Consider the following 23,486-nt stretch of genomic DNA (forward strand, 5'->3'; position numbering starts at 1 on the left):
GAGAGCGTTTTTACTGTTATATATTTAAATAGATAGACAGTTACCAAAGCATTATATTCGATCAATAGGCATCTTACTTGACTTTAAATGCTCTCTTTCAATCTTTCATTTAATTTGGTTGTAAAATGTTTTAGTTCAATAATAATTTTTCCCCATACTAATTACTCTACATTTTTCCTGTATATGAACTACATAATACAAAATAATATATTTATAATATAATACATTATAAAGAGATATCAGATTTAAACTATTAATCAAATTATTTTTACAACCAATTTCATTAAACTGATTCATATATTTAATACAACTATTTAATACATTAAGTACAGCACTTTATAAGACCACAAGATGCTACAGCTATCAGAAGGTATGATTACAAATAAAGGCATCAAAAATGAATTAGGTGCCAAATTAAAATCATTCAAATTATCATATACTAACTATCAAAATATAGATGATCAACTTAAGGATATGTGTCCAATCTGTAAAACAGATAAATATTTATCACCAAATATGAAATTTCTAATAAATCCAGAATGTTATCATAAAATTTGTGAATCATGTGTCGATAGAATTTTTTCATTAGGTCCAGCACCATGTCCATATCCAAAATGTGGTAAAATATTAAGGAAGAATAAATTTAAACAACAAATATTTGAAGATTTAAAAATAGAAAGAGAGATTGATATAAGAAGAAAAGTTGGTTCCATATATAATAAAACAGAAGAAGATTTCCCCAATTTAAAAGAATTTAACAAATACATTGAAAATATAGAGGAAATTGTATTCAATTTAAACAATGGAATAGATGTGGAAAAAACAGAACAAGAATTAAATAAATATGAACAAGATCATAAAATTGAAATATTAGAAAAAAATATGAGAGAATCTCAAAAAACAGCGGATATAAATAAATATCAAGATTCAATGGAAAGATTAAAACAAGAAAAATTAAAAATTCAAAAAAAAATGGAAATAGAAGATTTAGAATTTTCAAATATTCAAAAACAAGATCTTTTAGATAAATTAACTAATAGTTCAATGACAAGTGAAGAATTAATAAAACAACAACAATCTCAATTATATAAGAGAAATCAACAACGTAAAAAACAATTGCAACAAATCAATAATCAATTAGATTTGAAATTTAATAGTGTGAATCCATTACAAAAACAAATAATTGATGGTGATAATTCAATAACTCCATTTACTCCATTCCAAGGTGATAGAGACTTGAATAAAAAATATGATATATTGAAAATACCGAATACAATTGATGAAATTATGAATATTGAAAATACTAGTAAAAACAGTTATCAAGATCCTTATTTGTTTGATTTAGCTAAAAATAAAGAATATTTGGGGTCAGGTTGGAGAATTAATAATATTTTTGAAAGAGCATTAGATGAAGCATTTATCGGATTAGGTTGTAATATTGAAAGAGAAAAATCTATAACGACGTAAAATTTAAGAAACTATAGAAATTGTATAGAATCTATGTAAATTTTAATGAATAACTTTTTAATGATACAATTATTTCCAAGTATATTTCTAAAAATCCATAAATTTAATTTCTGGATGATAATAAATAGGACATGACCAATAACTTCTCTTAACATCATCCCAAATAGATCCATCTTCTTTACTTTCATGCTTAAATAATTCTTCAGGAACTTCAACATCAATAAATTTACAACATAATCCATAATTTTCCAAATCCAATTCAACTAATTTTTTATAAACTTCATAAATAACAATCCTATCAGCTCCTAATCCATTGAAAAATGAAAATATACCATACGGTTTTAATAACCCCACAACTAAATCAAATAATTCTAACATATCTTGATAATGTTCTGAAAAAGTATCATAATAAATCCCATTGAAAAAAATATTTTGTGATAATAATTTAGGTAATTCATCTTGCCAACGTCCTTCTAATATAATAACATTGGGCTTTTCGTACCATCCGTCATCACGTAATTTTTTTAGTACGTCAGGGTGTGCTTCACATATATAATGATTAGTTGGTTGTTCTTGTTGTATAAAAGTATCAATGATTCCCATCCCAAAACCAATATTTAAAATATTTATCTCTGAATCTTTTTCACTTGGTTCTATATATGATCCTTTAGCCAATGAATCACTTCCCATTTTCATTATTTCAGTTTCCCATGACATCATTACTCCATCTTTTCTATCTTTTGTTACTAGAGCATTGTTTTTATATTCTAATTTTGTGTTTAGGTATGATTGTTGGTTTTGTGACGGTGCTTCTGGTTCATCATCTATTTCTATTGACTTTGCTGATTCTTGGTTCTTGGTGCTAGTTGTTTTTTCCATTGTATCTGATTTTTCCGTAGGTTCTTTAATATCATCTTGTTCTACTTCCTCTTCTTCTTTGACTAAATCCGGTATTTCTACATTTTCTTCAATTTGTCCAAATGCTTCATGATCTAAATCATCAGTATCTTCAATAACTTCCATATCAAACTCACTTACTTTTCTCAATAATAATTCAGCTCTAACTCCAGCATTTACTATTTCTTGATATATTGGTAAATGTTTTAGATTTCTTTTGATTAGTATACAACCTGGGGTATCATTATTTATATCAGTAAAACACCAACCTGCTCCGTATTCAAATAAAATCTCTACCATTTGTGTTACTATTTTGATTTCTTCTTCTAATAAATCTTTGGGTATATGTGTACATATTAGATGTAATGGGGTCGTTGTTGTTGTTGGTTCTGATTCGATATTATTTGTGAAATTGTATGCTTCTTCAATTGTATAAGTTGCTGGTATGCCATTTTTTAAATAGTAGTTTAGACTATCTATATATTTTGAGGTAATTGGTCTCTCAGGAATTTTACATAGATCATGTAAGTCAGACATTGTCTGTTGATTGAAGCACTGACAAATTTAGTCTTTGATGATCATCTTACATACTAATTTTTTTTTTTTGTTTTTTTAGTGATTTAAACGAGAATTTGAGTTAGGGGGTAATTTTAATTTTTGACATTTAGTGATTAAAGTATAATTCAAAACAGTAATTTGTGATCATGTAAGTAGGTTAAATTATAATACTAAATTATTTTTTGACATCTTACATCTATATGCTAACGCAAAATTCCTGTCATTTTACATGATGTATGTCAAAATTAATCCAGATAGAGAATAAAACTTACTTAAAGGTTTACGCTATGGTTAGCACCCCAAGAGATTTTATTACTTGCTTTTAATGTATTATACTAATTACCATTTCTTAGTTTAAACTTCCTCAAAATTGCCGTTACTGAAAAAGTAACATACCTGGGGACTAACGGTTGCATGGTTTACTCAAGACTTTTAAAGTTTATATCTTTCATGTATAGTCTATTTCTCTATTTCTTTCCTTTTCCCTTGGATATATAAACCATGTTAAGTTATTTAAATCTAGGCTACAAGATTGCAGATTAACAACTGATTTCAAATTTAAATTTCAACAATTGAAATTAATTGACTTTAAAATTGAAAAGAAACTAACTTGAACTCTTTGGCATAAAACTTATTGAATTTACCCCAATCACGACGTGGATAGTCAATGTTTTAGTTTACTGTTAAAAACGTAAAAATTGTTATGTTAAAAAGAAAAATTAAGAAAATTTCAATCTTTTTTTGTTATTAATTTTTCAAATCGTATGTTTTTTGTATTTTTAGTAATTTTGCAACTTCATTATTTTTGTACTACTTTGTTTTTGCTTTTGTGCGAAATTTCTAAACATCTAAGAAATAATTAATTTTATAATTTTTTATTTTGTATCTTCTCAAATTATAAGAATTTTTCCCCATATTTTTTAGCTTATTATTATTTATCCTACTATTTTTATTACTGGTTTTTCTTCTATTAAATCTCAAGATTCCAAGAGTCCAAGCTTCCAAGCCTCCAAGACTTATATCATAGGGGTTTCAAATAAGGCACATTATATTATTTTAAAATAATGGCTTAATTTTTTATTTAAAATATAATTACAGCTCGTAAAAATAAATCATTTACTATCAAAGAATAAATTAAATGAGCAAAATAAAGTAATTTTGTCAACGGTATTAATTTTTTGATAAAGCAATACAGATCAAGATCTAAATAATAAAATTTTTTCCATCGAATATCAAATATTGCAGTTTCTTACTTACTTCCATAATTATATATTAGAAGTCCTTATTATCTACAAAACATAATAAAATTTCTATTAAATAAAAAATGGGCTAATTTATTGCTTTTCATATAAGCTCGAATTTGAAATTTTACATTAAATTGCATGAACAAATTGTCAAAACTTCACAACAATATCGCATTTACTATTTCCATCGACAAAATACTTAAGCGAAATCTTGGAAAAACTTTAACTTTATATTATCAAATTGGTTTGTATTTAATAATATGTGAAGTTATGCCTACACCAGAAGAACAAATTCCTTCTTCCTCTACCAAATTCTAAGCATAATTTATTGTTTTAAGATGCATTAAAAAGCAGTTTCCGAAAGAGAAAAATTGATAAAAATTATAAAACACTAAATTCATATTATTATTGAAATTGATGGTTATGGAGCTTGTCAAAATTGGAATAATTGAACAAAGTTTCTATTTCATCATTAATTTTTCTTATACAATATATCTAATTCATTAAATTTCATACGTAAATGAAATATTTCTTTTCGTCAAGTCATTCCACATACTCTTACATTTTTTAGATAATATTTTATTTTATTTGTTACTTTTTCTACTATTATATTCAATAACGTATCCATAATAATGAAATGTCTAAAAATATATACATATAATTATTTTTGGCATATAATTATTACTATGTTAACATACTTATTTAGGAATCTAGATACTCAAATTTGGAAAAAGAAAAGTCAAATTTATTCAGTTTATTTCTTTACCAAGTATCATTGAAAAAATTTAATTATCATTGGATTGAGTTTATGACTTCTTGATTTAAGCTTTTTTAGTTTTTTTACAATAGGTTTCATATTAATTTCATTAATTTTGAATTAATTAAAAAACTTTTATTTTGAACTAAAATCATAAAGAAAAAATTAAAAAAAAAAAAGAAACCCCCCAACAATTGATTGAAACTTTTATCATTTATAATAACTTTCAAATCAGGTATTCATTCAATTACAACTTACAATTTTTTTAATCTATATTTTTTGGACTAGTCAGTATACACAAGGAATAATATCATCAAAATTATTGAAACAATTGATACTTAACTTATGATATAAAACGAATGGCTTCTTCAAAAAATACAAATAATGATTATAAAACATTCTTGACTTCATTGTATGATAAAAATGGTAATAACATGAATAATAAAAATAATAATATTAATAGTACAAATAATGGAAATGTAAATTATCAACAACATCAATTGCATTCACAACATCAAATAAATAACACAAAACATTCAATTTATGGGAATTACAATCAAGACCAATCATCTGGAAATATAACAATCTTACAAAATTCAAATTCAAGTTTAAAATCAAAACCAACACCTGATTATGATATAAATCTTGCAATACAATATCAATCAGATCCAAATCAAGAAATAACAAATGCTTTTCAAAATCACTACCAAGAACCAAATATAAAAACCGAAGCTTGCTCACATGACCCACATACTCAATGTGAAGATCATCTGTGTTTAGTTTGTCGATCAACTTCATCATTAAATGAACCTACTAATAGTTATAAAAAAGAACCACAAATAAAAAATGAAACTTATGATAATAACTTAGGTAGTTTAAACTTTCAAAACAATGACATGAGCAACAGCAATAATATTGGAGTAGATTTCAATTACGGATTATCTTCATCATTTAATCAATATTTAATGAATAATTCATCAAGAAATGGGTTAAGTTTAAATTCAGCATCACCGCCGCTTAACAATTCATTACCTACAAATTTTCAAAATTCATTTTCATCAAATAATGCAACAACGTCTTCAAACATCAATGATAAAGATTTACCAAGTAACACTGACTTTATAGCAAGTGGTGAATCTGGGACCAACTCATATTTGATATCAAATGAAGCAACAAATTTGAATTATAATCAACTAGATAATGATGATATACCACTACAATCAAATGAATTAAATGATAATAATAACCAATTTCAAACAGAATTGACTACATCAAGTTTTTTGATGAAGAACAACAATCTAAATCAATTCAAGAACCAACTAAAACAAACAATATCAAACGATATTGGATCAACTTATTTAGACAACAATAGTAATGAAAATACCAATTTAATTGCAAATAATCAAAATAATCATCACTTTCATAATCACCAACAACAAATTTCATCATCAACAGCATTATCAGCATTATCAAATACCCCCTTAGCATCACCGTTATCAATTGATAATATCCACAATAAAAATTTAATGGGAGGAAGAAACTCAGTTGATTTACCAAATAGTAATCATAATAATGTCACATCATTGTATCAGAATAGACCACTTTCTTCAAATTCTCCATCGTCTGTTTCAACAATATCTTCAACTCAACAAATTCAACAGCAGCAGCAGCAGCAACAACAACAAATGTTACTACAGCAACAACAAGCTGGCATGTTCAACTCCATGAATAAATCAAGTTTGAGGTCAGTTCAACAACCAATAAATTCATCATCTTCATCAACTCCAGTTTCACCAATGAATAGCTCATTGAATAATAATCCAAATGAATTAAGAAGAAATTTATCAATATCCAAACCAAATTCAACTTTAACCAACACAAATAACAGTAGCTTAAAAAATTCATCATCTTCATCATCTTCATCTACAAAATTCCCACCTATCAGTAATATTAGTCAAACTCAAAATAATTTATTACCTTATGAAAACGATAATAATTCAATAATTTCAAATTTGGGTACCAACAATAATGATATTAATACTTTGAATAATAATTTAAATAATTCTGAAGTATCATTAGTATCAAATACTGATACATCAAAAAAAGTAAATAAAAATACAAAGCATCGTACAAATAGTACAAATGGTAATAGTCAAATCACAACAAAAATACATCAACATATAACAACCACGGGAGGAAGAAGAGTTAAATCCGCACATAATGTAATTGAACAAAGATACAGAAATAAAATAAATGATAAATTCAATGCATTACAAGAATCAGTGCCAACTTTAAGAATATTATTAATTAGAAAATTAAAAGAGAAAAAATTAAAACAAAGATCATTATATATGCAACAACATAAAAATGACAATTATGAAGAAGATTATGAGAATAATTCAGACACTGAACAGCTCAATAATAATATCCCAGCTGGCAGTAACTCAAACGGTATTCAAATTGATGGATTATTAAGTATGAATAATTTAAATGAAAATGAGATTATTAATTTAGAAGGCTTGGAGCCAGCAAGAAAATTAAATAAAGGAACCATATTAGCAAAATCAATTGAATATATAAAATTCTTAGAAATCAAAAATTTCAATTTGAAATATGAAAATCAGAACTTAATAAACAAAGTAAAAAGTTTAGGTTTAAATATTGAAGAAATAAATAATGAATTCAATAATGGATTAAATTCAATAGGTATAAATCAGAACGGGAATGGAGTAATGTTAATGAATGGATTAAGAAATAATAATCATTTAGATATGGATGACGATGATATTGATGAAGATGACGATGATGACGATTAGTTTGTAATAGCAAAAAAGTAGATAATAGTTACAATATTTGAGATTCAAAACCACTAAAACGAGGTCAAGGTTGATGTTTCATGTTTGTTTTTGTTAAATCAAAAAGTCAAAAAAAAAAGTTGTATAAGTAAATAAAATTAAAAAATAAATTTTTTTCTTCGTATAGATTATTAATTTGAGGTTTTTACTCTTATGTCATTTAAGATAATAATTACATGCTTGACGAGCTTATGTAGATGAACGCCAATATTATGTTTTGCAGCATTATCAATGTAGGTGTAAAATGTTAGGTGGTATTTTTGAAAATGATGGTATAAATTTCGAGAATGAACTGGTAGCTTTCATTCGGAAAAAAAAGAAATTATGAATGAGTCGACTGTTTTAAAATTTTTTTCAATTTGAATCATACAAACTATTATAATTAATCTTACAATATAAATACTATCTGGCCAACTCAGCTCCATTCATTAGTGCTGTTGCATTTTTTCTGATATAAGGTGGGAATAAAAAAACTACAGATGTCAGTGGAGTCATTTCAAATAAAAGTACCAGCATCATCAGCAAATATTGGACCAGGATTTGATGTTTTAGGAGTTGGTTTACAATTATATTTAACTATAAAAGTTACTATAGACCCAAAACAAACCGATTGTGAGGATGCATATAATGCAAATATATCATATGAAGGAGATTTAGCTGAAAAAGTGCCGTTACAAAGTGATAAAAATTTAATTACTCAAACTGCTTTATATGTTTTAAGATGTAATGGTATTGAAAAATTCCCAGTGGGGACATCAATTCATGTCAATAACCCAATTCCGTTAGGTAGAGGATTAGGATCAAGTGCTAGTGCAATTGTGGGTGGAGTATATTTAGGAAATTTGATTGGAAAATTAAATTTTGATAAAAATAGAATGTTAGATTATTGTTTAATGATTGAAAGACACCCTGATAATATAGCGGCTGCAATGCTTGGAGGATTTATAGGATCATACTTGAATGAGTTAGAGGGAGCAGAATATGACGCGGTTAATGAACCGATAGACTATGTATTACCAACATCAACAACACCAAAAGATAAAATTATTACAACACCACCACCAAATCATATCGGAGAATATTTACAATACAATTGGAATAAAAAAATAAAATGTGTAGCAATAATTCCTAATTTTGAAGTTAGTACAGATAAATCAAGATCAATACTACCTCAATCATATGAAAGAAAAGATATAATATATAATTTACAAAGAATTGCCATATTAACACAAGCTTTAACTCAAGATCCTCCAAATCATAAATTAATTTATCAATCAATGAAAGATAAAATTCATCAACCTTATAGAACTGTTTTAATACCTGGTTTAGATTTAGTATTATCAAAAGTTGTACCTTCGAAACATCCGGGGTTATGTGGTATTTGCCTTAGTGGAGCTGGCCCTACCATTCTATGTTTAGCTACTGAAGGATTCGAAGAAATTGCATTAGATGTTATAGAGATTTTTAAAAGTGAAGGTATTAAATGTGATTGGAAAATTTTGGATTTGGCGTATGATGGTGCCACTGTAGAATATTTGTAAATAGAACTTATAGACAGATAAATACATACTTTCACCATACTATTCGTAGCATATTAAGGCAAAACTCGATCTCTCTTAATACTTAGACACTCAGTAATAGTTAACGAAATTTTACACCAATAAAAAAATAGAAAGCGAGAAAACGTTAAAACGCAAGTCAAATCTGAAATATGATATTGATTATATACATACTGTCAAGTCTATCAACATCTATTAAACAAACTAGACTACTACTTTATTCAATTGAAAAGTTTGGATCAGAAAAAAAATGGCTGAATTAATAGTTGATAGTAATCCAGATCTCAGAACTAAATTAATTGAACAAGATGTTATAGTGGAATCACAATCACAACCAATATTATTAACAAGAGTTGAAATAAATGGAGGAGAATCATTCAGTTATGAATTTTTCAATAAATTATTGAATCCATTATTATCAGAGGGGGATTATACTTTATCTCAATTGACTAAAAGAATTGATGAGACATATCAACATTTAATTGATACTGGAGTATTCAAAGATGTTAATATCGTTTTAACTCCAGATTATTATTCAAATATACCAGCACATATAACTTCATTTAATCATGAAAAATCATTACCTGCAAAAATAATATTTGAGTTGTCCAATATAAACTTGAACATAAATGAAACATTTTTAAATTTTAATAATGAAGAATTCTTAAATTTAAAATTAAATCATATTGATAATAATTTTAATGAAAATGCAGAATTAGTATCAATTGGAGTAGACTACAATCCTTATAAACCGTATGATCATTTATTGACAAATTTGAAATTTATATCAGGTTTGAAAAATCCATCATTCAAATTTTTAATCGATATTGGATATAATACAAGAAATAATCATGCTTGGCAAGATTTCAAAGAGAACCAATTGGGTGGAAAACTTGGTTTATTATATAAAAAGAGAAGAGAATTTGATATCTTCACGGGTTTTTCATTATATAAAAGAAACTTGTTTGACATTGACGATGGAGCTGCAGATGATTTAAAATTTTTTGGAGGTGAATTTTTGAAATCAAGTGTTTTGAATAAATTCAAATATGAAAATTTCAAGTATTTGAATTCTGTTACCAAGAATTTCCCGGTTAGTGGTATAAATTTCAAAGTAAAATCGGAGTTAAGCTCAATTCAAGAACAAAACAATCAACAAAACAGAGGTGAGTTTTTCAAATCAAGTGTTGGATTTAATTTTTATAGCTCAATTTTCAATAATTTCTTCACAACTAAAATCAACGGAGAAGTTGGTGGTATATATTCATTCAATTCGAAATTTCCAATACATCCATTAGATAAATTTTATCTTGGAGGATATAACAATAATAATGAAAGTGATAACTACTATTCATTTTTAGGATTCAAAAAGAATAGTATTGAACCAAATGGTGGGTTACAATTTTACAAATTTCAAACAACTATCTATTCCAAAATTCCTTACTTCTTATATGCACCAAAAATAAATAACGAGATTATAATAGAGAATGATCCAAATCCTTTAAGGATCTATGGAACTTTCTTGATAGGTAATGCAATACCTCATATATTATCATCAAATTCAATAAAACAACAAAAAACAATATTGAGTGATCAAAATCCTGCTATAAGTTATGGATTTGGTTTAAAATATTTTAATAATTGGGCAAATTTTGATATTGGTTATTATATTAGTTCAAAATTAGGTTTCAATAGTAATAGTGAAATTTCTGGTATAAAAGATGGTTTACAATTCTCAATAACAATTGGTGGATCAAATCGTAATTTATAGAAGAAATAAAAGAAGTATTGATGATTTTCACTCGTATCTTTCTCTGTTGATTCATCTTATCTAAAATTCTATACTGTTGAAAATAAATTGGCTGCGAAATATTATGCAAAAAAAGAAATGTTAAGGAGTTACGCGTATCGCGATATTAAATTCTTAGCAGTACTTTTTCTACTACATAATTAAATTAACAACTAACATAATCATACCTTTAAATCTTCATATATAGATGGGAGTTAATGGTCTACTACAACTACTAAGAGAGATTCAAGACCCAGGATCATTGGAAAGATATAGAGGGAAAACATTAGCAATAGATACATATGGTTGGCTACATAGAGCTTTAATTTCATGTGCAGAAGAATTATGTTTAGGTAAACCAACAAGAAAATACATAACGTTTGTTATGAATAAGATACAAATGTTACAACATTTTGGTATAACCCCGTATTTTGTATTTGATGGAGCGTCATTAAAGACGAAATCAGAAACAAATCAAAAAAGAAGAGACATAAGAAATGAAGCAAAAGAATTAGCTAAAAAATTCAATGAATCTGGTAGATCTCATTTAGCAGTAAAACAATATATGAAGGCGGCATATGTTACATCACAAATGTGTAAATCTATAATGTGTGAATTAGATATTTTGAAAATTAAATATGTTGTTGCTCCATATGAAGCTGATCCACAAATGGTTTACTTGGAGAAAATTGGATTAGTCGATGGTATATTAAGTGAGGATTCAGACTTATTAATATTTGGTTGTCAAAAATTGATTACAAAATTAAAAGATGATTCAAGTTGTGTTGAAATTAATAGATCAGATTTTGGTAAAGTTAAACAAATACCTTATTTAAATTGTTATAGTGATGAACAATTAAGATTGGTCGCAATGATTTCTGGTTGTGATTACACAAGAGGTGTCAACGGTGTTGGATTAAAATCTTCATTTCAAATTGTAAGGAGGTATGTTACTTTACAAAAAGTACTTATTGCATTAAGATCAACTGGTAAAAAAATACCTGATGGATTTGAAGATGAAGTGGAAAAAGCAAATTTAGCATTTCAGTTTCAAAAAGTATTTGATCCAAGAAATCAAGTTTTAGCAACACTAAATGATATACCTGATACATTGGAAATTGATGAAGTAGTTTTGGAATCGTGTTGTGGTAGAACTATAGAAGCAGAAGTCTGTCAGAAAATATGTAATGGTAAAATTGATCCAAATAGTCATCAATTATTAGTATCAAGAGAACAAAACATCCACGTATTGAAATCAGCGTCAATCCAATTATCGTCAAGAACCTCAAACAAGTATAATCAAACTACAACAATTGATACAGCTCAAAGATCAAAATCCGAATCATCAATCAAAAATAATAACAATAGATCAATATTTGACCTACTAAAAATCTCAAGAAAAACGGTCAAAACATCTGAAGAGATAGAAGAAGAAACCACTACAAATGTCACGGTAAGCCGAACCTTGAAAACTCCTGAAAAACTACCATTTAAAAGACCCAATATTGTTCTTGGTACAAGAGAATTAAAAATTTCACCAACAACTAAAAAAATCAAGAAACTACAGAATATCACCAATTCAACAACTGCAAGTAAATTTTTTGGACTTAACAAAGTAAGATCACCGCCATCAGATAAAAAACCCGCAATTACGAAGGAAACCACCCATCCTATCAAAAATACGGCCACTACAAAAGTAACTCATACTGTTTTACCAACTCCCAACAAAACCGTCAACGAGTTTCCTGATTGGGATTCTAGTTTAATAAATGACTCAGAGGTACCAGATGAATCACCTACAAGTCAAAGTGTCAATGTGGAAAATATATTGGGTGAGTTAACAGATAATGATTTAGAAGATAGCAAGAGTCAAGAACAAGAATCAAAGGAAGAGATAGAAAACAAAAACGACTCAAAAGAAAGCCAAGAAGAACAAATAATGGATTCACAATTTATTGATAGTCCTACAAAACCTACTAAAAAACTCACTAATTTAAACTTAAAATTTAGTCAAGTATCTGATTGTGAAATAAGTGAAGAAGAATCAGATTTATTTAAAGTCAATACTAAAATTATTGATTTACAACAATTTGCATTTAAAGGATAGATATATTTATAGCATTATAGAAAATTCCTAGTCAATTTTCTACCTTTTCCTCCATACATGACGCTCTGTAGAGTATTCGAGAAAACGATTAAGTCGTAAATATGAAAAATCATTTACTTAAAGACCTCTAATTATAGAAGCACCAATAGCTAATCTAGTCAACTTACCTTGTAGAGCCTTTGCGTCATCATTATCCTCGCTGGTGAACTTAACATCATTTAATTTATATGTCTTCTTGAATTTTGGAATGTCAACCATTTTTAATAGTATTTCGTCATTGATTTCAACGTGGTCTCCCTCTATTATTTCGTTGATTCTTTTTTCAATCTCTTCTGAATCCACATCCTCATCTTTTTTTATAACTTTGATAATTATAGTTTTTGGACAGTCTTCCAGTATCCCAAACCTTTTAATTGCATCTGAAATTACATTTACTGGTGATAAATTTAATAGAATTTCAGTGTTTAAATTATTTGCTTGCATGTTTTGGTTGCTATGATTCAAAATTGACTTATGAATACTATTATATAGTTGTTCTTGAGAAATTATGTATTGAGTGTTTAAGAAGCAGTAGTCGTATTTTTTGTTTGCATTAATTAACTGTTGTTTTATTTCTTTAATATTTTCTTTTGACACATTTGTAAATAGCTTTATTAGTATTTTGTACTGTGGAAATTGTGGAAACGTTATTAGATCTCTACTATTTGACATAATTGAGGTAGGTGATGATTTTCCGGGGTATCGATTTTTCAAAAGATGTAGATATTGTAATTGTATACAATTATCGCTTACAGTTATTTTTAGGTTGAAAATTTCATAGTACATCCTGTAAAGAATCAAACAAATTTAAAATATAGCCATATACTAAATACTAATGGAATGGATAATACAACGAAGCATGTGGACGTCAAGGAGGTGCTAGAGACTTTATTTACAGATACAGACAAATTGACAAACTCTTCAGATACTACAAACTTAAATAATCACCAGAACCAATATCCAGAATCAATCTTACAAAATTCAAATAAAGGTAATAAACTATATAATTCTTTCCAAAGTTATTCACCTCAATTTGTGAATACGGAACCAAGTTTAATTAACAAGTCTCTGGTAATACGATGGCCCAATTCCAATCTAGAGACAGTTCAACATCTAATATTAAATCACTGGTTAGAACAAAATTCAACATCAACCTTAAATTCAAATAATTCACAAGACAAATCTAAAGTATCAAAATTAACAGCAACAAGAGGTCGAGCGAATAAATTATTTACGTGGGCTTCCAGTGATGAATATGTTGAAATGAGAAAGAAACAATTGAATAAATTACGAAGAGGAAGTGGGGTATCTGATCACTCAAAATCACAAATTAATAACGACAATGACCATAAAGCTTCAGAAACCGACATAAAATCACAAGCATTACAAACACTGCTAAAACTCAAATTTAATAAAGATAAATCACTAAACAAATTATCACAAATAGTAGAGAACGAATCGAATAAATTTATACATTTAAGAATTCAAAAAATAAGACTACATCATAGTGAACAAATTGAAAAACAAATTAATGAAAGAAAGAAAAAAGATTATGAACTTTATCTCAAGAAATTAAAATTAAAAGAAGAAGAATATGAAAAATCATTAAGACAAGAAACTGCACAAAGTAACTCAAAGGGTAACTTTTTTGGAAATTTATTTGGATTCAATGCCACAACTACTACATCAAATGATAAACCAGAAACTATTGAACCTGATATCGATACCGGCAGTATAAAAAATGGACTGACGAGTAGTAATAAGTCAAAAAGATCCACTTTATTTGGAATGCAATCATTATTTTCAAGTAATAGTAATAAAGATAATCTGTCAAGTCCTAAAAAGAACACCACTACAGTGTTTGATGCTGACGATCGATCAGATACTCAATCTATAGCTGGACTGAATCTTGAAAATTCAATTGTGTCGGATAATAATGGAAATGAACCAAATGGTGATAAGAAGAAGAGTACAGAGAATGAGACAAAATTGGAGAGCTCGCTTGAAATGTTGAATATAGATGATATGGAAAATCTACGATCAAATGGTGTCACGACTCCAAATAATAATTTCAAAAATTATCATGACAACTCGGATAATGAAGAAGACAAAGTTGAAAATAACGATGATGAGTTTACTGATTTCACAATGGCTACCAAAACGAATGGAGTTAATGGAAAAACCCGTACTGATACTAAAACTTCGCATAATTTTTTCTCCATCGATCAAGCTCAGCTGCAGAGTGGTTCTGGTAATCATGAGGAACTTATAGATTTATTTGATGATAGACCACCATCTAAATCAGCTACTCCTCCTGTCATAAGATCACCTACTGCTTTCGATAATGAATTAAATTTACTTGATTTATAGATGTTGTATTATTAAAAAAAAAAAATTTGGAACTTTAGAACTGCATATACTCTTAAATTATATTTCGCTAACAAACTTTAATTTTTCAGATCATTAATCATTTAAAGCTAGACTTCAAACAACTAAATCAAGTCAAACTACAGTCATATATTCTGCATGATACCGATATAATTATAACAATAATTGAAGAATGATATCAAGGTTGAAAATAATAACGAAAAATGGCAGAAATCTAAAACCTCATAGATTATATGCAACAACAACAACATTATCCACACCAAATTTAGAAATGACAACTCTTAATAATGGATTAAAATTAGTAACGGATTCGACTCCAGGACATTTCAGTGCATTAGGAGCATACGTTGACGCAGGTTCAAGATATGAAGATCCACAAAACCCAGGATTATCTCACATTCACGATAGATTAGCTTGGAAATCTACAAAAGATTTTAGTGGGTTACAAATGATTGAAAATTTATCTAAATTAGGTGGTAACTATATGTGTTCTGCCCAAAGAGAAAGTATGATTTATCAAGCTAGTGTATTCAACAAAGATGTTGAACAAATGCTAGAAGCAATTACTCAAACTATAAGGTACCCCCAAATAACAGATCAAGAATTGTTAGAAACTTTGCAAACTGCTGATTATGAAGTTCAAGAGTTGGGATATAAACATGAATTACTATTACCTGAAGAATTACATTCTGTTGCTTACAAAAACAATACACTAGGTTTACCCTTATTTGTACCGAAAGAAAGAATACCACTAATTACCAAAAATGATATAATAAATTACCATAATAAATTTTTCCAACCTCAAAATATAGTCATTGCAATGGTTGGAGTACCTCATCAAATAGCACTAAGTCTAGTTGAAAAGAATTTTGGAGACTGGGAATCGAACGGAATTAAACCAGATAAGGGAATCAAGAATTATACAGGTGGAGAAATATCCTTACCACATCAACCTCCATTATACGCCAACCAACCAGAGCTTTACCATATGCAAATTGGATTTGAAACTACTGGGTTATTAAATGATGATTTATATTCATTAGCTACATTACAAAAATTATTAGGTGGTGGATCATCATTCTCAGCTGGTGGGCCAGGAAAGGGGATGTTTTCAAGATTATACACTCAAGTATTGAACAAATATCCATTCGTTGAAAATTGTATGTGTTTCAATCATTCATATTTAGACTCTGGATTATTTGGTATAACATTGAGTCTTGTACCTGAAGCTGGACATGTTTCATCACAAATTATAAGTCATGAACTATCTAAATTATTACAATTTGATGAAAAATCAGGTGGATTAAAAGAATCTGAAATAAAAAGAGCTAAAAATCAATTAATAAGTTCTATTTTAATGAATGTTGAAAGTAGATTAGCTAAACTTGAAGATTTAGGTAGACAAATTCAATGTCAAGGTAAAGTAACAACAATTGATGAAATGGTTGAAAAAATAAGATCAGTTGATGTTAAAGATTTAAGAAATGTTGCTGAAAAAGTTTTAACTGGAAATATTAAAACTTCAAGTGGTACAAGTTCTGGTCAACCATCAGTTGTTATGCAAGGCGATAGAGAATCATTTGGTGATGTTGAATATATTTTAAGGAAATATGGATTAGGGAAATTCAATGGACCTGAAATTAATGACCCAAGAGATTTTTCTAAGAAGAAATCTTGGTTTTAAAATAGATATGTAAATAGTGCTGTATAAAATCAATTAGATATATTTAATTTATTATTAAAAAGTGGGTATTCTAATGTGTATTTATCTACAGTATTTAAATTAAATTTAATCTTTCTCTCAACTCCAAAACTTCCTTTCGCAACATCAACATATTTTCATTTAATTGGTTGTTTTTCTCTTCTGTGGTTTTAAGTAAAAGATTTTTTTCAATATTTTCATTATGTAATGAATCTAACGAAGATTTGTAATGATTTATTTTATTTTGATAATCGAAATTTTCATCATTATATTTTTTACTTAATTGAGATTCATTGCGAATTCTTGTTTCTAATGAATTATTTGATCTTTCTAAATTTTTAATGATCTTATCTGAATCCTGTTTTGCTTGGATTGATAAGTCTAAATTTTTGGTTAATTTTGAAATCTTATCTTCTAAATACTTGATTTGTTCGTTACTGTATAGTTTCTCTTCGAGAACGTGAACTTTTTTAGTCAATTCTTCATTAGTCTTCTTTAACGAATAATTTTCTTCTTTTGATATTAATAAATCATTACGAAATTTTTGTTGATCTCTAAACTCGGAGGTAGATAACAGTTTTGATTGATTTAATTCTTTTGTTAAAATTTCTTGATCTTGTTTTTGATTCTCGAGGTGGATTTTAAGGAATGAAATTTCTGATGCTTTTTGTTCAAGTTCAGTTTGTTTTGATTCTAAATTAAAATTTAGTTTTAAATTATCTTCTTCTAATTTTTCTTTAGCTTCAAATAATTTATCTTTTTCTTCATTTATTTCTTGAACTAATTCTTTTAATCCAGTAATTTGTTTATTTAATGATGTTATTTTTCTTTCATTAAGTATCTTGGAATTTTCAAGTGTTCTTAATTTATCAGTTAATTCGACTATTTTATTTTCTAATTCTTCTTCTTTCAAAACTGATTCTTCTAATTCGTGAGTTAGGTTCTTTTTCAAAATTTGAAGCTCTTCTAAATCTAATGTTAATTGTTTATTTTCTTTGATTAATACTGTTTCATTTGATGTTTTGAAATTTAAATCCTTGTGTAAATTTCTTATTTCATCTTTTAAATTCTCAGTTGTTTCTTTATTCTCATAATTCTTAATGTGGTAAGCTAATTTATCTTTTAATTCATTAGTTTCTTTAGTTGAATTCTCAATCTTGGTTTTATTTTCTTGAATTGTATGTTCCAAATTTTCAATTTTAAATCTTGATTCTTTTAACATTATTTGTGAAGTTCTAGATTCTTCTTTTGCTAATCTTAATTGACTTCTTAATTCATTCATTTCCTTTTTAGCTTGATCTTCTTGTCTTTTAGAAATTGTAACTGCTGATTCTGCTAATTCTAATTTTTTGAAATATTCATCTGATCTTTTTCTATATAAATCCAAACCTTGAATTAAATCATTATTTCGTGAAGTAACATTTTCATATTTAACTTTTAAATGAGCAATATCCTGTTCATAATCCTTCATGGAACTTTGAAATTTAGATTGTTTAACTTGATATAATTCATCTTCTGATTCTCTTAGCAAAGATTTTAATCTTAAAATTTCTGATTTAGAATTACTTAATTCTGCTCTTGTTGATTTAAGAGTTTTGTTCATATCTTGATATATTTGTACAAAATCCTGATTAACTCCACGAAATGCCATTGAGCTACCTAAACTTTCACTTCTTGTCATTGTTGTATTAGGAGAAGAATTTTCACTCGATGAATCTGATGAAATTAATCCTTCAATTTTATTTTCTAATTGATGTATTCTAGCTTGAGATTCTTTGTACTTTTTTTCAAAATCATTAGTAGCTGAATTATTTAAACCTCTTGAAGATTCTAATTTGTTAAGTTTCTTCTGTAACTCAATTGCATAATTTTCAGCTCTTTGATAATTCCCTTGTTCTTGTTGTAATCTCAGTTTTAAATTATTAATTTCTTTATTTAATGCTTCAACACTACCATTAATTCTATCACCAACAGCCAAAGATCTTCTTTTTGGAGTTATATCACTACTTAATAAAGATCCATTCATTACTCTTTCCTTTATGAGTTGTAACTCTTCAACTAATTTTCTATTTTCAAATTTTTCTTTTCTTAATGATGCATTTTGTTCATTTAATTTTAATTTTATGTGTGCAAATTCTTCCATGAATTGAGGATTTGGTTGTAAGTTTTCCTTTTCTGATTCAATAGTTCTATATGCATCTTGTAAGTTGGAAATTTGAGAATTCAATTGAGTTATGGTGGTGCTATGTTCTTTTTGAGCTTTTTGAGATCTTTCTAGTTCAGATTTGATCTTGGCGTAATCGTTGTTGAGTTGTTTGTGATCTGTTATAATTTGTGTATGTTTGGATTGTAGTACTTCTAATTCTTTAAGGTGTTCACTTTCATTAGATTTAATTTCTGAGAACTCAAGTTCTTTCGATTTTTCATTCTTCATTTGGCTTTCAACTGTTAATAATTCAGCTTTGAGATTTTTTATCTTTTTCTTGTATTGTATAATTTCATCAGATTTAGTATCAACTTTGTTTTTCAATGTAGTTACTTTTTCTTTGGCTTCTTCAATCTTCTCTTCATATTTCAACTTTTTAGAATCATGATTTTTGAGTTGAGTTTTTAAAGTTTCAATTTCTTCTGTGAGTGACTGTTTCTGTTGCTCTAATTGTGATATGGTAGACTTAAGATCTTTAATTTCTGATTCAAATTTTCCTTGAGCTACAGTTAATTCGTCATTAGATTCTAGCTTTGAATTTAATTCACTAATAGTTTTTTCATTAGCTGAATGTTTTTCTTTCAAACTATCAATTAATCTTTGTAAACTTGATACTTTATCTTCATGATCGGTTATTGTCTTGTCGTGTTTATCTTGTAATTCACTCAATAAAGATTTTTCATTACCACTTTTGAGTTTAAACTTTTCAAATTCACCTTTTATTGAATTCAATTCCTTTTGAGCATCATCAAATTTACTAGTGTTTGAGATTAATTCTTTTGATTTTAATTCATGTTTATCATGTAATTCTTTCAATCTATTATTTAACAAGCCTGCTTCTTTTTGTAATGATTGATTAGTTTCTTTCAAAGTTTTGATTTTGTGCTCTAATTCACTTATGATTTTGATCGATTTTGTTTCATCATTTCTTAGTTTTTGTAATTGAGTATCTTTATCTTTGATTATATTGTTGTTTGAAATTATATCATCTTCTAATTTTTGTAATGTAGTTTTCAATTTTTCATTATCCTTGGTTAAAGTATCTTTTGCATTTTCAGAATCTTTGAATTTCAAAGTCATTTTATTTAAATTGTCTTGAACTTCTTTTGAATCTAATACTTTAATAGAATCTTCCAACAAGGGTTTTAAATGGTAAAATAATTGCATCCATGGATTCTTTTGAGATTCTTCTATAGTTTGCATTGTTTTAGCTATAACTTGACTTGATTGTAATTTCTTGATCTTTTGTCGTATATCCTTTCTGACAAGATTACCACGTATAACTTTTTGTAAATAAGTTAACGTTGATTTTAATTTTAAATCTCTCATTGCCTCTAATTGTCCTAATATGCCATTTTTGAAAAAAATCTTAGTTAATCCAATCTTATATGTCTCATTATTTAATCCGCTTTCTTTCAAGATCAATTCACAATTTGTTCTTTCATTTTTAGTGAATTGAAATTTATCATAAATTATAGAATATCTGAAAATGAATTCATCAAACATTAATTTATTTGGATATCCTGCTCTTGTGATTCTTATACCTTCTAAAACACCATTACATCTTAATTGGTTTAAGACTAATTGTTTATCAAATTTTTGAAATTTCTTCTCCAAGTTTGGTAATATACATCTTACGAAATGTGGTTCAGTTGATTCTAATTGATCCATAAGGTTTTTCAATTGATCTTTATGTTTTTGAGATGCAGTTCTAAGTTTTTGAGAACCATTGGATGTTTTGACTATTGTTTCAGTTGATGCAAAGTTTTCCACTATAGCTGAATTTGATGAAGTACCCAACAATTGTATTAAATTTTCATTTACAGGATCAGTATTTTTCTGTAACCAATTTTCAACATTGTATTCAACTCGTCCAGCATAATGTTGTATTATAAATCCGTTTTTATATTTATTTTCTGAAAATTTCTTGTTTTTATTATTACCAAAATTTGAACTTAATTTTAACATAAATTCTTTATCTGAAGATTTAGGCATCATGCATTCTTCATCCAATAATTTTAGAATCCCCATTGGAGATCTTGTTTCTATAAGATCTATTGTTGGTTGTAAATCTTTACCAAAATCTATAAACTCCCATTGTATATTTTCTCTCAAATATTCACTTTGTTCCAATATGAATGAATGATGATTGAAAAATTGTTGTAGTTTTTCGTTTGTATAGTTTATGCATAATTGTTCAAATGAATTTTTTTCAAATATTTCAAAACCCGCAATATCTAATACACCAATGAAATTTCCTTGAAATGAATTGGGGTTGTTTAAATTCTTATTAATTTTGTTGATTATGAATTGAAATAATTTTTCATACAAGTATTTTGCAAATGCATCTATGGAAAATTTGACTTCGTTTGCCTTTTTAGATTTCGTTATAAATTCTTTACCTGCTTTAACTTTTGGTTTTAATAAATTTTCTTGTAATGCAGAAACTTTTATACCTAACAAGTTAGCAATTTTTTCAATTGGTGAGTCCTTTGTAAAACTAGCTTGTTCAGCAGTTAATGAAGTGAATTTTAAATTTCCTAGATGTAAAATTATGGCTAGTATTTGATAAACTAATTGAGTTTGTTCTGAAGTAAATCCCATAATTTTAAAAGCTTCAACTAATAAATTAAATTCTTTAAAATCATCAACATTATCAATTTCTGATTGTCCATTTAAATACAGATATGTAGATAAGTCTTTGTTTAATCCTAAACTTGATAAATTTTCATAACCTTTTAAAAAATGATAAAAAATGTGATAATTTCTTTCTTCCAGTGATTGACTTACAACTCTTGATTTTTCCAATAAGTAATAATCAATATTTGCCCCTGTTAATTCTCCAATTTCATTAAAATATATTTGAATAAATTTCCCAAATCTTGAAGAGTTATTATTCTTAATTGTTTTGGCATTCCCAAAACTTTCTAAAATTGGATTTGCTTGTAGTATTTTATCATCTATATTTTTAACATGATTATGATGATCATTATGATGGTTATTTAATGAAACAATTGAAGAAAGATATTGTATTATCTTTTTGGTGTTTTCAGTTTTACCAGCACCAGATTCCCCAGTAACCAATATACTTTGATCTTTTTTATTACTTAATAAATTTTGAAATGTATTTTCAGCAATTGCAAAAATATGAGGTGGTAAAATTTCATCATTGGGATTATTTACAGAATGATATTTCTTTAGGATTGAATCATTATATATGGGTAACAGTTTGTATGGATTTATAGCCACCAAAAATAAACCCGAATAAGTATAAATTAAATCATCAACATATCTTAAATACATATTATAAACAACACTTGGTTCATTTAAATGAGTTAATTCTGCCATATCATTACATTTATCAAATTTTGTAGGGTTACAATTCTCTAATTTTGACTGTTCAATCACTATTGTTTTATTATGTGGTGATTCTATTTGCACTTTACATTTACCATCTTTCAAATAATCTGTTATATATCCCTTTGTGAATAGGTCTTTATCATTGGGCACCCATACCCAGTTCTTGTATATAATTTCTCCATCTTCTGCTTTTGGTTTAGTCATGTATGAAGTAAATATTGGTTTTATTGATTATTTTGATGAAACGAATGGCACGAGATTTACTAGTGTATGTTTTGTACTTGATGAGAATGGTATGGTAGTATACGATAAATGTTTGAATATAATATTTTAATGTAGAAATTGGTTGTAAAAATCAAAAATTAGAAAATTGGTTGTCAAAAATAAATATTTAATTAGTTAATAGTAGTAAAAAAAGAAGATACAATAATATAAAATTCTTCATTAATAAATAATTTAATTTTGTGTAATTGTTTACAATTAATCTATTTTAGTACAATAGATAAATTAGACGCATTATAATAATTTATTATTTTCTTAGATGATTAGATTAGAATT

General features: G+C 27.0%; 10 protein-coding genes across 10 annotated transcripts; 7 read left to right on the plus strand and 3 right to left on the minus strand. All coding sequences in view use genetic code 12, as the record gives it.

Annotated features, from left to right (window-relative positions):
* Positions 1–351: 351 nt before the first annotated feature.
* On the plus strand, positions 352–1,467 carry TFB3 (TFIIH/NER complex subunit; the record flags this gene model as incomplete). The annotated part of the gene is made up of 2 exons (XM_051766971.1): positions 352–370; positions 458–1,467. 2 exons carry the CDS (start codon positions 352–354, stop codon positions 1,465–1,467), a joined length of 1,029 nt encoding a protein of 342 aa, XP_051622212.1.
* An 87-nt stretch (positions 1,468–1,554) lies between these two features.
* RMT2 (protein-arginine N5-methyltransferase) lies at positions 1,555–2,901 on the minus strand (the record flags this gene model as incomplete). The annotated part of the gene is made up of 1 exon (XM_051766972.1): positions 1,555–2,901. The coding sequence occupies one exon, from the start codon at positions 2,899–2,901 to the stop codon at positions 1,555–1,557; it is 1,347 nt and encodes a 448-aa protein (XP_051622213.1).
* A 2,381-nt stretch (positions 2,902–5,282) lies between these two features.
* HMS1 (Hms1p) lies at positions 5,283–7,739 on the plus strand (the record flags this gene model as incomplete). Its single annotated transcript, XM_051761322.1, has 1 exon — positions 5,283–7,739. The coding sequence occupies one exon, from the start codon at positions 5,283–5,285 to the stop codon at positions 7,737–7,739; it is 2,457 nt and encodes an 818-aa protein (XP_051622214.1).
* A 518-nt stretch (positions 7,740–8,257) lies between these two features.
* Positions 8,258–9,319, plus strand: THR1 (homoserine kinase; the record flags this gene model as incomplete). The annotated part of the gene is made up of 1 exon (XM_051761323.1): positions 8,258–9,319. One exon carries the CDS (start codon positions 8,258–8,260, stop codon positions 9,317–9,319), a length of 1,062 nt encoding a protein of 353 aa, XP_051622215.1.
* A 268-nt stretch (positions 9,320–9,587) lies between these two features.
* Positions 9,588–11,108, plus strand: SAM51 (Sam51p; the record flags this gene model as incomplete). Its single annotated transcript, XM_051761324.1, has 1 exon — positions 9,588–11,108. One exon carries the CDS (start codon positions 9,588–9,590, stop codon positions 11,106–11,108), a length of 1,521 nt encoding a protein of 506 aa, XP_051622216.1.
* Positions 11,109–11,334: 226 nt separating this feature from the next.
* EXO1 (Rad2 family nuclease) lies at positions 11,335–13,233 on the plus strand (the record flags this gene model as incomplete). The annotated part of the gene is made up of 1 exon (XM_051761325.1): positions 11,335–13,233. The coding sequence occupies one exon, from the start codon at positions 11,335–11,337 to the stop codon at positions 13,231–13,233; it is 1,899 nt and encodes a 632-aa protein (XP_051622217.1).
* Positions 13,234–13,350: 117 nt separating this feature from the next.
* KGF54_001004 (uncharacterized protein) lies at positions 13,351–13,716 on the minus strand (the record flags this gene model as incomplete). Its single annotated transcript, XM_051761326.1, has 1 exon — positions 13,351–13,716. The coding sequence occupies one exon, from the start codon at positions 13,714–13,716 to the stop codon at positions 13,351–13,353; it is 366 nt and encodes a 121-aa protein (XP_051622218.1).
* A 396-nt stretch (positions 13,717–14,112) lies between these two features.
* KGF54_001005 (uncharacterized protein) lies at positions 14,113–15,642 on the plus strand (the record flags this gene model as incomplete). Its single annotated transcript, XM_051761327.1, has 1 exon — positions 14,113–15,642. One exon carries the CDS (start codon positions 14,113–14,115, stop codon positions 15,640–15,642), a length of 1,530 nt encoding a protein of 509 aa, XP_051622219.1.
* Positions 15,643–15,832: 190 nt separating this feature from the next.
* Positions 15,833–17,344, plus strand: MAS2 (mitochondrial-processing protease subunit alpha; the record flags this gene model as incomplete). Its single annotated transcript, XM_051761328.1, has 1 exon — positions 15,833–17,344. The coding sequence occupies one exon, from the start codon at positions 15,833–15,835 to the stop codon at positions 17,342–17,344; it is 1,512 nt and encodes a 503-aa protein (XP_051622220.1).
* A 94-nt stretch (positions 17,345–17,438) lies between these two features.
* Positions 17,439–23,132, minus strand: MYO1 (myosin 1; the record flags this gene model as incomplete). The annotated part of the gene is made up of 1 exon (XM_051761329.1): positions 17,439–23,132. One exon carries the CDS (start codon positions 23,130–23,132, stop codon positions 17,439–17,441), a length of 5,694 nt encoding a protein of 1,897 aa, XP_051622221.1.
* Between the last annotated feature and the right edge of the window lie 354 nt (positions 23,133–23,486).

The sequence above is a fragment of the Candida jiufengensis genome (genome assembly GCF_024610255.1).
Source record: "Candida jiufengensis strain CBS 10846 chromosome Unknown scaffold7, whole genome shotgun sequence".
NCBI lineage: Eukaryota > Fungi > Ascomycota > Pichiomycetes > Serinales > Debaryomycetaceae > Lodderomyces > Lodderomyces jiufengensis.